This window comes from Equus quagga, chromosome 17, assembly GCF_021613505.1.
Source record: "Equus quagga isolate Etosha38 chromosome 17, UCLA_HA_Equagga_1.0, whole genome shotgun sequence".
NCBI lineage: Eukaryota > Metazoa > Chordata > Mammalia > Perissodactyla > Equidae > Equus > Equus quagga.
In genome coordinates, this window is record NC_060283.1 from 31,042,267 (window position 1) to 31,054,940 (window position 12,674).

At 47.4% G+C, this 12,674-nt stretch overlaps 1 protein-coding gene across 1 annotated transcript in view; it reads left to right on the top strand.

Annotated features, from left to right (window-relative positions):
* The window catches only part of KIAA1549L (KIAA1549 like), a gene marked incomplete at its 5' end in the record, with an annotated part of 272,381 nt that overhangs the window by 239,701 nt on the left and 20,006 nt on the right, over positions 1-12,674 (top strand). The window contains 1 exon segment of the mRNA XM_046643105.1: positions 12,206-12,556. Coding sequence (XP_046499061.1) covers positions 12,206-12,556 — 351 coding nt within the window.

Here is a 12,674-nt window from a genome sequence, read left to right on the forward strand (position 1 = left end):
ATGTAAACATTTGATTTGACTGGCTTATCAAAACTGTAGACAAATGTATATCTGAAGTTTAGACTAAATGGTGGTTATCATAGGATGTCACATATCATCATAGGGTGCTTTAGCTAAAATAGCAGAAAACGCAACCTAACTTAAACTGTCTGAAATCATTAAGGGAATGTATTGGGTGCAGTATGTCGGGCAGGGTTTATTGGGGCTCCAGTCCGTTTCTCTGCATTATGCAGCGCTGTCCTCCTCCACACAGCACCTTCATGCACAGGTTGGTGGTCTCTGGTGGGAAATGGCTGCAGTGGCCTCAGCCCTCACATCTGCATCCTGCGTTGACCAATGCAACAGAGAATTTCTCTTTTCCCAACCATGGAACAAACTTTGTGGATTTTACCCTAACTGAGCCGCCATAGGTCAAGTGCCCACCCCTATATCAGTCACTGTAGCAATGGGGATGGGTAGGGAGGCTTACATTGATTGACTTACCCAGTGGGACCTCACCAATGGAGCTGGGGCAGCTTAGTGCCTCTAGACCCCTGGCTGAGACACAGGCGAGGAGTGGCTGTATGCTGAGTCTGTCACAGTACCCGCTACCTGAGGAATACTCGTAGTTGGGCTTCTTAAGGAGCAAAACCCCCGTCACTCCTTCCGCCATTTTCAGCCTTTCATTGTTGGTTGGCCCTCCATAAAGAGAAGGATCAGGAGGTGATGGGCCAATGACCACTGTTCGCACGAGCTTGGGAAATCCTGGCTATAGTCAGAGGTTGTGTGGGAGGCAGACAGTGGCAAAGAGGGATTTTGTGAGTCTGGGATTTTCAAGAGCTGAAAGGAGAAAGAGCAGATGTGAGTCAGTGGTGGGGAGAGCCTGTCTTGTCATGGAATCGTGTCAGCTTGCAGTCTCCTCGCTGCCTGCAGTGCCGGCTCAGCTGAGAAGATGAGGAAAAGCAGCTGAGGACGCACCTCAACAACCAGAAGCAGAATAGCTTCCCGTGAGAAAAAGCCGTTCTTCTGTGTTTACACTGTGTGTGTTCAGGTTGATTCCTTTTTAAAAGGTGTTTTTAATTCATCGACTGGCTCGTAAGCTGTTCTCGGTGTTCATAAGAAGTGCTGTGTGATGGTCATGCTCATGGCCTCTGGAGCCAGGCTGCCTTCAGATTGCAGCTCAGCTTCTTACTAGCCAGGGGATCTGAGCTAGTTCCTTCACCTGTCTGTGCTTAGTTTCCCCATCTGTAAAATGGGGCTACCGAGGGTCCCCGCCTTGTGGGGTTGTTGTGAGAATTAACGAGTTCGTGCAGGTAAAGCACGGGAGCTGTTGCAATTAGGGCTGACAGGCACCGTGAGGGAGAGTGGGATGCTCTTTTCTGTTTCTTTTCCTTTCCAGCACTTCAGACAGCCCTCACTGCTATGAATTTTATTACACACCAACAAGAAGATTGTATTCTTCAAAGGGTGTTTCTCTCCAGCATGATGGGGCTGGAGAAGGGCTTTGTAAAGGGCGCCCAAGACCTTCCCCCCGGCCCCAACACAGGCCAGACTTCCAAAGGTGACCTGTAAGGTCACACTTTGCCAAACACAGGGGGGCCAGTGGCTGTCACTCGGTAAATGGGATCTGGTGACTGGCTCTGCGGTTGAATTTCCACTGTTCTTTGGAAAGCAGCTGTTACGGGGGAGAAACACAAGAGGATGGAGCCGCTGCCCAAGACTCCTGCTCCAGGATGAAGAGGTTTTGCTTTGGGAGCAGCGAGTACTGCTGAGATTGGTCCATTTACTGAGGGCCTCGAAGCACCTTCTTTTGTCCTTGGCTGTTCATCCCCATCATCTCTGTGTAACCATGGGACACTCTTTGGAAGAGTAACAAGAAAAAGGCTGTCCCTCTTTGCGTAGAAATCCAGGAGACACCCTATAATGTCTTTTCTACTCATCTAAACCACAGAAGCAGCAGCCTGTGTTCATAGCCCTGTAGCTTTGAAGTGATTCTGGGTCATCCTTTGGAAGGCAACCAGAGTGAAATTTGAAATTTTGCTGAAATTTAAGAAAATTCCATTTGCACACCTGTTTCAGAAGAGAAGTCATCACATCATTATTTTGAGGCCGTCTACCTATACCTACCTACCTATTCTGGTGGGTACCAGTCTCCGTTTATTGTCAGAGACTCTTCTGAGATCTTGGCTCAGGAGGAAGATTGCGCCCACGCCCTGGTGATCTTCTCCCACAAGGGGACGTGAAAACTCCTGAAGTCTGGTTCCCAGAAGCAGCTTTGTAAACGTGTCTCTGCTTTCTCTGTGGCAGGCAGCCCCTGCAGTGGGGCTGCTACAGGCAGGGCGGGCATTAATTGGGGGAGGCAGCCTTGTTTGTGTTGTGCAAAGGACCCTGTTTGGTGGAGAGAAAAATGGACATGGAGCCAGATCAATGCGTCATGACCAGATGACCCAGAAATGTATCTTGCTGAAACCCCCACTTGGTCTTTGGGCCCTTGCTGTGAAGGTGCAGATTCTTTTCAGAATCTGTTCTCCTTGCTGGATGGAGCTGTGATCTGTGCTGAGTTGTAATCTGGGCCTTGGGGTGAATTCTAGAGAGAGCCTTCAAATTCTTGTGTTCCAGAAGTGAAGTGCTGGGTGAGGCAAAGTGATGTTGCACGCACTTGTGTGTCCTGGACAGTGTGGGCTTGTAAGACATCTATCTACTTTGGAGCTCATGACTCAAGAAAGGCTGGAATAAACGGCCTTCGGAGCCCTTCATCTCTCCTCTTCACCTCCATTCTAAATAGATCATCTCATTCATTTTAGACACATGGAAATGTCTTTTACTGATGAAGACTTGTGAGCAGAAATTCTCCAGCCTCTCTTTTAAGATGAATTTCCGTTCATTCATTCAACAAGTATTTATTAAAGTCCTACTGTTTGCCATTCTGGAGGCAGCAGGAAACGTAGCAAAGAAAGTCCCTGCCCTCGCGGGGCTTCTGTTCCAGAAGGGGGGCAGGTCATCAATGCTTGAGGACCTGGATGAACAGCTCAAGGTCAGAAACGCTGCGGAGGAACATAAAGCAGGGAAGGCAATGGAGAATAACAGGAGGTGCTCTTCATAGGTTGGCCGGGTTAGGGCTCTCTGGAGAAGGGGCTTTTGAGCAGAGGCCTGAAATGAGGGAGCCAGCCAGGCCAACCCCTGGGAAGAGCTTTTGGGCAGAAGGAACAGCAAGTGGAAGGGCCTAGAGGAACCCATGCTTGGGGAGCTCAGGGATGTTGATCAAGGAGACCCCTGTAGCGGGATGCCCCTTCTTGGTAAAAGGTCTCAGCTTTGACTCCTTCCTCTCCTTCATCCCCACATCTCATCTCTCAGTGAGTCCTGTCAGCTCTTTTCTAAAGTAGATCGTGAACTCATCCACATCTTCTTTGCCCATAATCACTCTACTCCAACGCCTACCGTCTTATCTTGCTTGGACTCCTGCAAGAGCCTTCTACCTGGCCTCCCGTGAATCCCAGTCACGCTTCTCCCTGCCTCCAGCTCTTCAGGAGTTTTCTATTGCCCTTGGAAACAGTCTAGCCTCCTTACCATGGCCTTCAAGACCCTCTGTGCCCTGGCCCCTGCCTGCTCTCCAGTCCCTGACACACGGATCTTCAGCCACACAGTCCGTGTGTTAGTCAGCTCGGGCTGCTGAAACAAAGCACCGCAGGCCTGATGATTGGAAACAACTGAAACTTATTTTCTCACAGTTCTGAAGACTAGAAGTCTGAGATCAAACTTCCCGTGTGGGCAGGGTGGGTTCCTTCGGGGGGCAGGAGGGGAAGACCTCTTCCAGGCCTCTCTCCTCGGCTCCTAGACGGTCGGCTTCTCCCCGTCTTCACATCGTCTTCCTTCTTCCCGTGCCTGTGTCCAAGTTTCCTCTTCTTGTAAGAACACCAGTCAAGTTGAATTAGGGCCCACTCTGATGACTTCATTTTAACTTAATTACTTTGGTGAAGACCCCTTCTCCAAATACAGTTGCATTCTAAGGCCCTGGGACTTAGAACTGTGGTATACGTATTTGATGTGGGGACACTGTTGAGCCCATAACAGTCCACCTTTCTCTTTCTCAAGTAAAATAAGCTCTTCCCCATCTCAGGACTTTTTCATAAGCTTCCTGTTGCCTTCACATGGCCAATCCCTCCTCCTTCAGGCTCCAAAAATGTCATCTCTTCAGAGAGGCCTTCTCTGACCATCCCCATCAAACTAGCTATGTTGACGAGCCCACTTTGTTTGTTTTATTAAGGCAAAATTTGTGCATGATAAAATGTGTAGGTCTTTAGTGTACAACTGGATGAGCTTTGACAACCGTGTGTACTCTTGTAACCACCAATCCAACCAAAATATAGAATATTTGCATCACTTCCAGAAAGTTCCCTCATTCCTCCTTTCAGTCAGTCCTCAGCATCCTCCCCAACTGGCAGCCACTCTTCTGATATCTGTCATGATAGTTTTACGTACTCTTGACTTTATTCAACCAGAATTATTCAGTATGTACTCTGTTGTGTCTGACGTCTTTTACTCAGAATTTATCTATGTTGTTGCATGTATCAGTAGTTTATATTTTTTATTACTGAGTAGTATTCCATTGTATAAACAGACCACTATTTGTCATCCATCATCCTATTGCTGCACATTTGGGTTGTTTCCAGTTTGCAGCTATTAGGAAAAAACTATTATAGACATTTCCACTTAAATATTTTGTGAACATATGTGCTATGATCTGAATGTTTATGGCCCCCCCAAATTCGTGTGTTAAGTCCTAACCCCCAATGTGGTGCTATCAGGAGGTGGGGCCTTGGGAGCTGATTAGGTCGTGAGGATGGAGCCCATGGATGGGATTAGTGCCCTGATAAAAGAGACTCCACAGAGCTCCCTCGGCCCTTCCTCCATGTGAGAACGTAGTGAGAGGTCTGCAACCCGGAAGAGGGCCCTCACCCAGCGGGACTGGCACCTGATCTTGGACTTCCAGCCTCCAGAACTGTGAGAAATAAATTCCTGTTGTTTATAAGCTTCCCAGTCTGTGGTATTTTCTCCTGGAAGCCTGAACAAACTAAGACAATATGTTTTTATTTATCTTGGATGAATACGTAGGGGCAGAATTTCTGAATCATAGGGTGGGTATCGTTTAACTTTTTAAGAAACTGCAAACGAGTTTACAAAGTATGTGTGCTCTTTTTCTCTCCCACCAGCAGTGTGACAGTTCCAGTTCTACTCAACCTTGCCAACACTTGTCATTAATCTTGTTAATTTTAGCCATTCTGTGGATGTGAAGTGTTGCCATTTCCCTAATCCCTGATGAAGTTGAACACTTTTTCCCGTGTTTATTGGGCACTTAGGTATCTTCTTATTCTGTGGTATCTATTCAAGCATTTTCCTCAATTTTTAAATTTGATTGTTTGTCTTTCTGTGATTCATTTGTAGGAATTCTGGATACAAATCCTAGTAGTTTCTCCTGATCTGTAGCTTCTCTTTTCATTATTTGTCTGATAAAAAGCTAGTTTTTAATTTTGATGAAGTCTTAGGACTACGGAATGTACTCCAGGACTAGGCAATAAGACTGAGCTGTGTTGGAATATTTTCCAGAAAAGAAGATATTTGGGGTTCCCAGAAGGGCTGTCATTTCCTTCCAGTTTGTTCCGGTGGTGTTTCAAAGCGAAGCTGAAGTCACGTGGACACTGCACCCCAGTATGGGGAGTCCTGGTGTGCAGGACTGCTGGGCCTGCTCCCCGGGGCACCGCACACTCCAGGGCCTAGGTGTGCAGATGTGGAGAAGGAATGGCCTTAATTTCTTCTAAATACCTGTGGCTTTTGCTGCTGAGTTATGATATACCATAAGTGTCCAGAATCTTAAACATATACATGTCCTCTAACTCAGTAATTCCACTTCTGGGAATTTAACCTAGGAATGAACCCATGGTTATATACAGAGTTTTAATCATAAGAATACTTATTTGTTTCTATAGTAAGATATTGGTGGTTTGCCTAAAATAGTGGACTGTTAACTATAGTTTGAAAACTCCGTATAGCAGAATGCTATGAAGTCATTTAAAGTTATTCTCTGTGATACATATATTTATTGGCAGAGACATTTATTTACAACATTGCTATAAAAAATGTTTTAAAATATTATATGTAATATAATCTCATTTTATAAAAACCTTACATATGTGTGCTTATACTATACGCATACATAAATGTGTGTGTGTGTTCTGTTTATAAAACCATGACCCACGTGGCTCAGTCTGAGAGGATCTATGTCAACAAAGTAAGTTTAAAATGCTCTACTCTTTTACTCATATTTTCATATACATGAAGGCTATTATATCATGTCCAGTAATAGTTTTAAAATTCCCTTAATTCCTCCCCCATTCACATGCCGTAGCCACTTCTGCACCTCTCTCCAAAATCCCAGTAAGACATCCTGCCGCCACACTCCCTCCCGCACTTCCTGTTCTCCATCACCAGAGCCAGAGCATCTGTAGGGCGATGGGGGGTCCTCCTCAGAAGGGGATGAGGGAGACACTGCCATATGCCAAGCCAGCATTCTCTCTGGTAGCCTGGGGTGGAGGTGGGCGAGGGTGGGAGCAGGAGCAGAGTGTTGGCTGTGCTCCAGCATTTGTGGCCTTCGTCCTATTCCATCTGCATAGGGAACGTCTGGCGGGACATGTGAGGTCACAGTGTTGGCAGTGGTGACTTCTGGTGGTGGGATGAGAGTGGGTTGTAATTTTTTTCCTTTTGCTTATCTGTTGTTTTCTAATTTCCTACCATGAACAGATATTCCCCGATTAATTTTTTAGAATTTTTATTGAAGTATATCTTCATTAATTTTAAAGATTTTTATTTTTCCCTTTTTCTCCCCAAAGCCCCCCGGTACATAGTTGTGTATTCTTCGTTGTGGGTTCTTATAGTTGTGGCATGTGGGACGCTGCCTCAGCGTGGTCTGATGAGCAGTGCCATGTCCGCGCCCAGGATTCGAACTAACGAAACACTGGGCCGCCTGCAGCGGAGCGCGCGAACTTAACCACTCGGCCACGGGGCCAGCCCCATATCTTCATTAATTTATAAAAATAGTTAAAAAAAAATAGTTCCCCAGTGCTTCTCAGGAGCATGAGATTGAAGGAACAAGTATGGTAAACTCCAAGTCAGAGAGATTTAGCAGTACCTTCCCTGTCCCAGCTACGGCCCTGCCGTGGCACCCAGGCCAGCCATCAGCCAACTCTGGGAGGCTCGTCTTTGCTCCTGTCTCTCCCTTTTGGTCAAATAAAAGCGAAAGACATTTTCAGAAACATGCAAGTTAGGGAGAAGGACTTGGGGCAAGTTAAGCCAGTAGACATTGTATACCTTGTCTGGAAAATAGGTACAACCATATGGCCTTCGGGGATGGTGAGATAACACATGGAAAACCCAGCACAGGGCTGGCACGTCACAGGTCCTCAAACAGACCTGAGCACCTGCTGGTGAAGTTCTTTCACTTAATAGACAATTACTGGTTTCAGCTTTGGGCTGGGCCCTGGATTGGAGGCTGTGGATATAATGGTAAGACGCTGACCCAGCTCTAAAGGAGCTCCCTGTCTGTGGGAGAAGGCAAATAACAATAGTGAAGGCAGCTAACATCTATTAAATGTTTTGTGCTAGACATTCTTCTGAGCGCTTTGTATTTACATATGGGTACTTTTCATCCCTATGGCGATCTCTGAGGTAGATTATCTCAATAACTAGTTTATAGTCTGTCCTCCTGGTCACAGATGTCTGTTCATCCCTCTGTCAGAGCCCATATCTGTGCTCTGGTAATAGATCTGTGTGTATATGCACAGGGGGAAGAGCTTGGGTGCTGGAATCAGATTGTCTGGGTTCAAAACCCAGCTCCGCCAATAATGGGCAACATATTTGATCTCTCAGTGCCTCAGTTTCTTTGTCTGTAAAATAAGGATAATCATAGTTGTTACCTCGTAGGTTATTGTAAGGAAAAGAGTGAATGTATCTAAAGCACTTAGAACAGTGTGTGGCAGGTGAGAGAGTAACCAATGCTGCCGTTGTTCTTTGTCTCCTCCCACAGACTGGGAGCTCCTTGAGGGCTGGGTCACTATCTTATTAATTGTATTCACAACTCGCAACCCAGGGCCTGCCACAGGGTTGAAGTCCATAATATCTGTTAAGTAAAAGAACCAATGTATCACTGCTCATGTGTTTTGAGGTGGAGAGGGCGGGGGGATTCCCTTCATGAGTAGACATCAGGTTCCCCCAAGAATGATGGTGGTGGAGGAATCTGGGCCCTCCTAGAGCAGACAGAGTTCAAGAAACAGTAAACGTGAGAACCAGAAGGGACTTCCCAGACCATAGTTCAACTGTCCCATTTTACGGATGGGGAGCCCGAGTCTCAGGGAGTTAATGTGACTTAGTCATGCAGCTCATTAGCATTGGAGGAGATTTTTAGGGATTGTGGGCCCTTTGTCTTAACCTCAAATTCCACCGCATGGGCAATTAGACGAACTTTTGTATTTTCATTCAATTTCACTAAGTTTTATTGAGTGCCAGGTGCCTTGTACTAAGCTCATGAGAGACAGAGGTGAGATGGGCTGAGGGAGCATCCAGATTTGGGCAAGAGAGACATTAAATAAGCAAATACAAGTGTGAGGAGGGGGCCCAGGGAAGAATGAGAGTTTGTCGCGTTTCCATCTGTAGATGTTGAGAGACTGAAAAGCCGAGTGAGAACGGTGGGAGAACAGGAGTTCTTTAGAAGGAGGCCTGAGCAAGCCCGTGGAGGTCAGCCTTGGGTTAGGACTCTGGGCCTCCTGGGGAAAGGGAGCCGCTCTCTCCCATGCAGCATGCACACCCGGGGGAAGCAGGGCTTGTGCCTGCTGGGGCGTCATCGGGCGGATGCAGTGGGAGCCTAGAGAACGAGTCTCCACCCTCCCGGTGCAGGCAGCACCTCCCCACCAACCTTCCTGAGAGCTCCCCAACCCGCACAGCCCTGCCCCAGGCCTCCTGGCCCAGTGGGAGAGTGGGATGTTGTTTTAAGAAGTGTAGTTTTGGGGCTGGCCCCGTGGCTGAGTGGTTAAGTTTGCGCGCTCCGCTGCAGGCGGCCCAGTGTTTCGTCGGTTCGAATCCTGGGCGCGGACATGGCACTGCTCGTCAGACCACGCTGAGGCAGCGTCCCACATGCCACAACTAGAGGAACCCACAACGAAGAATACACAACTATGTACCGGGGGGCTTTGGGGAGAAAAAGGAAAAAATAAAATCTTTAAAAAAAAAAAAAAAAAGAACAACTGTTAGATGTTTAAAAAAAAAAAAAAGAAGTGTAGTTTTGCTCTGCTTGAGGCACAATTATGAATTCACATAATAACAGATCTCCCAGTATGATGGAAATGCATAGCGTGGCTCACGGGTGGGAAAAATCATAGCGGGTGCAGTGCCGTTAATCTTCCACCTGGGAGTAGCTTTGCTTTAAGCATCCATTACTTAGGGAGCCTGGGGATGTAGGGAGGGAGGGCCGTGTGTGGGTAGGAACCAGCAATGACGAGGAAATGTCAGAGGCAATGTGGTGCAGTAGGACATGCAAGGAACAGGAGCTGGGGGAGCAAGGCTCTGCCACTGCCCCTCTGGGTGACTTTGGGTAAGTCATTCCCTCTGCCTCCACCTCCTCACCTATAAAATAGAGCTTGAATCAGATTGTCCCCTGAAGTCCCCTCAGGCTTTGCAGTTCTGTTCAGGATGTTCTATGCATTGTGAAGAAAACGTCTTTCAAAAGTTGCATTCACTACCCTAGAGAGCCACCTCAAGCCTTTCCCTAAAGAACCCCAATGCGCAAGAGCCCCGGGGCATCCCCCAGCCCAGGGTTTGGGGGTGTGCACCCAGGCACGAAATGTCTTTGAGGTCTTTTTTTATTACCGCAGAGGTAATTTTGCATTCTACTCCATAATCTATCCTTGCTGGCGTTAACATAAAAATAGTATTCTAGACTGCTTACTGCCACGGTTTGCTGATTAATCTAGTGAAGGTTGAGAGAGAACCTCGTCTTCTGGTCTTTACCATAGCCAAGCCCTAACTCCGGGTGATAAAGCTATAGGAAATGTCTACTTTCTTTCTTGTGCTTTCTGTATTTTTGATTTTCTCTCTAATGTACATGTACCAATTTAATACTAAAGAAAAGTAAATAAAATTTTAAAATATGAAAAATAACAAAGTTCTGACTTTTGTGAATAGGTTTTAAGGAGGGAAGGGCTTCCCTTCATGAGTGAGTTCCCTGATGATGCTTTCTGGCTGTGCTCCATCTTAGATTCCCAGTGTTTTAGGCAGCGTAATTATGTGAGAAATCCATGTGGTTGAATGAGCACAAGTAATAACAATGAGGATGATGATAGTGACAGCAGCTACTGCTGTTGCGTTTTCACCATGTGCTATTGTTTGGAACTCTTTAGATGTATCCACTTATTTAATCCTTATAAAGCCTTTGGAGGCAGGTCTTATTATCCTCATTTTACAGATGAGGAAACCGGACCATCGAAAAGTTAAGTAACTTTCCTGGTTGAAACCTCTTTTCTGCCCTGTCCTTTTTCTTTCCGGCTGTTGCTGCAGCATGTGCCCTGGGCAGCAGCACCTTCACTGTGTCACAGTCCCTAAGACTTCTCTGCTTCTGTTCCACGGGACACCTGTGGGAGGCCCTTCTGCCCTCTGGCACCTGCACAGATCTCAGAGTGCAAGGACAGTCTCTGGAGCAGCCCTTGACTCACGAGGGACGAGGGCTGGGGGATAAAACTTCATTACACGATCCTAAAGCACATTCTACCATAGTTCCCTGGAGGGTCCCCAGCGGGATCAAGCCTCACTGGCCCACAGCAGTCTCTAATTTAGTACCCCTCCTTTGATTGGCTTTTCTTCCTTCCCCAATTTACTTATCCTCAGCCCCCACTCCTGTTCCCTGGAATTATTTTCCAAAATAAATGATCTGTATATAAACATATGTCTCAGGCTCTACTTTTGGGGGGAACCTACGCTAAGACTTTGCCCAAGGTCACACAGCTGTTCAGTTGTGGAGCCCAGACAGGAGAATATTCACTCTGGGTAAACTAATAACAAGCACTGGGAACCAGACTATCAACGCGTCAGTCTTTCTAAATGGGCATGTGGGCGTGCTGGAGGGTGCACGCACGCTCAGACAGGTCTGGGACTGGGATAAGTACACCAAATGTTAACAGATTTTTGGATTTCTTTTTCCTGTTCCTTATTTGTATTTTCTAATTGTTCTAAAGTGACAGTGTGTTACTTACGTAATGGATGGAGAACATGGTGGCAAACTGATCTTTGCCAGTGTATTCTCATAGACTCGTGAGTTCTTTCAGCAGACGATGGTAGCCACGGACACACTTGAAGTGGATGCGGATTACCTGCTCTCCCACAGCCTCACTATCAGGTTATCACAAAAGCAAGTCTCATGGCAGCGTCTTCCACATGTGCAGACTTATTAAGGAAGCGTTCATTAGCAGGCACACGTAAGACAGTCCATGCAGCCTGCTCTGGAAGCTCTCTACCTGCTTAGGTACTGCAGCCACTCCCTGAATGAAAGGTTCACAGGAGGAAGGCAGGAGAACATTCTACATTAGTGGGTCTCAACCTCGAGCTGGCATCAGAATCTCCTGGAGGGCTTGTTAAAGGACAGAGTGCTGGGCCCTTCCCTGAGCTTCTAATTCAGTGTGCATCACACTCAGATCAGTGATGCAGAGGCAGAATTTTGTTACTCTCTCTGATGACGGGCATGAGACAACCAGCAATTCCCAGTGGTGGACACGGGACCATCGAGAGTCAGTCTGCAGTCTGGAGTGTAGACGGCAGGGTGTGCTAAATTCTTTTATCTAAAAGGCAGAAAGGTGGAGAATGTCTCTAAGAGGTTTCAGAGAATACCACTAATGTTGTCCATGAAGAGCCATTTCTCATGATCATTACGCCCCTTAGCAAAGCCCCCGCATTGCTTAAGCTGCAGAGAACTGAGGTGTGCATGGAGAGCTGGAAGGTGGCCTTCCTCCCGTAATGCTAGCTGACTAGCCCGTTGCGTGAAATCCTGGATAGGGCCCCTAGGATATAACATAATGAGCACATACATCGAACATCACCCATCCAAGCTGAACAATTTAGAGTCAATTGCAGACAATATTAATGGGAAGGAAAGTTAATTAACAAATCAATGGGCATTTGTTTGATCCCACAGACGGAGCCTGAAATCATAGAGGAAACCAACATCGACAGAGTTAATGAGCCCCGGGGCTACGCCAGGTCGAGGCAGATGAAAGGCCACTCGGAGACCTCCACACTCAGCTCCCAGCCCTCCATCGACGAGGTCAGGCAGCAGATGCACATGCTGCTGGAGGAGGCCTTCAGCCTGGCGTCCGCGGGCCACGCGGGCCAGAGCCGGCACCAGGACGTCTACGGCTCCGCGCAGCACCCGCCCTACTCGGAGGTGGTGACCAGTGCTCCAGGGACCATGACGCGGCCCAGGGCTGGGGTGCAGTGGGTGCCAACCTATCGCCCAGAAATGTACCAGTACAGTCTGCCCCGGCCGGTAAGTCAGACACGCCGCCACTGGCCATCCTTGGTCAGCCTGTCCGGGGCATCCCGCAGGGTCTCAGAGCGGGGCTTCCAGTGATGAGCCTCCTTGCGGTTTGGAGACAAACTTTGCT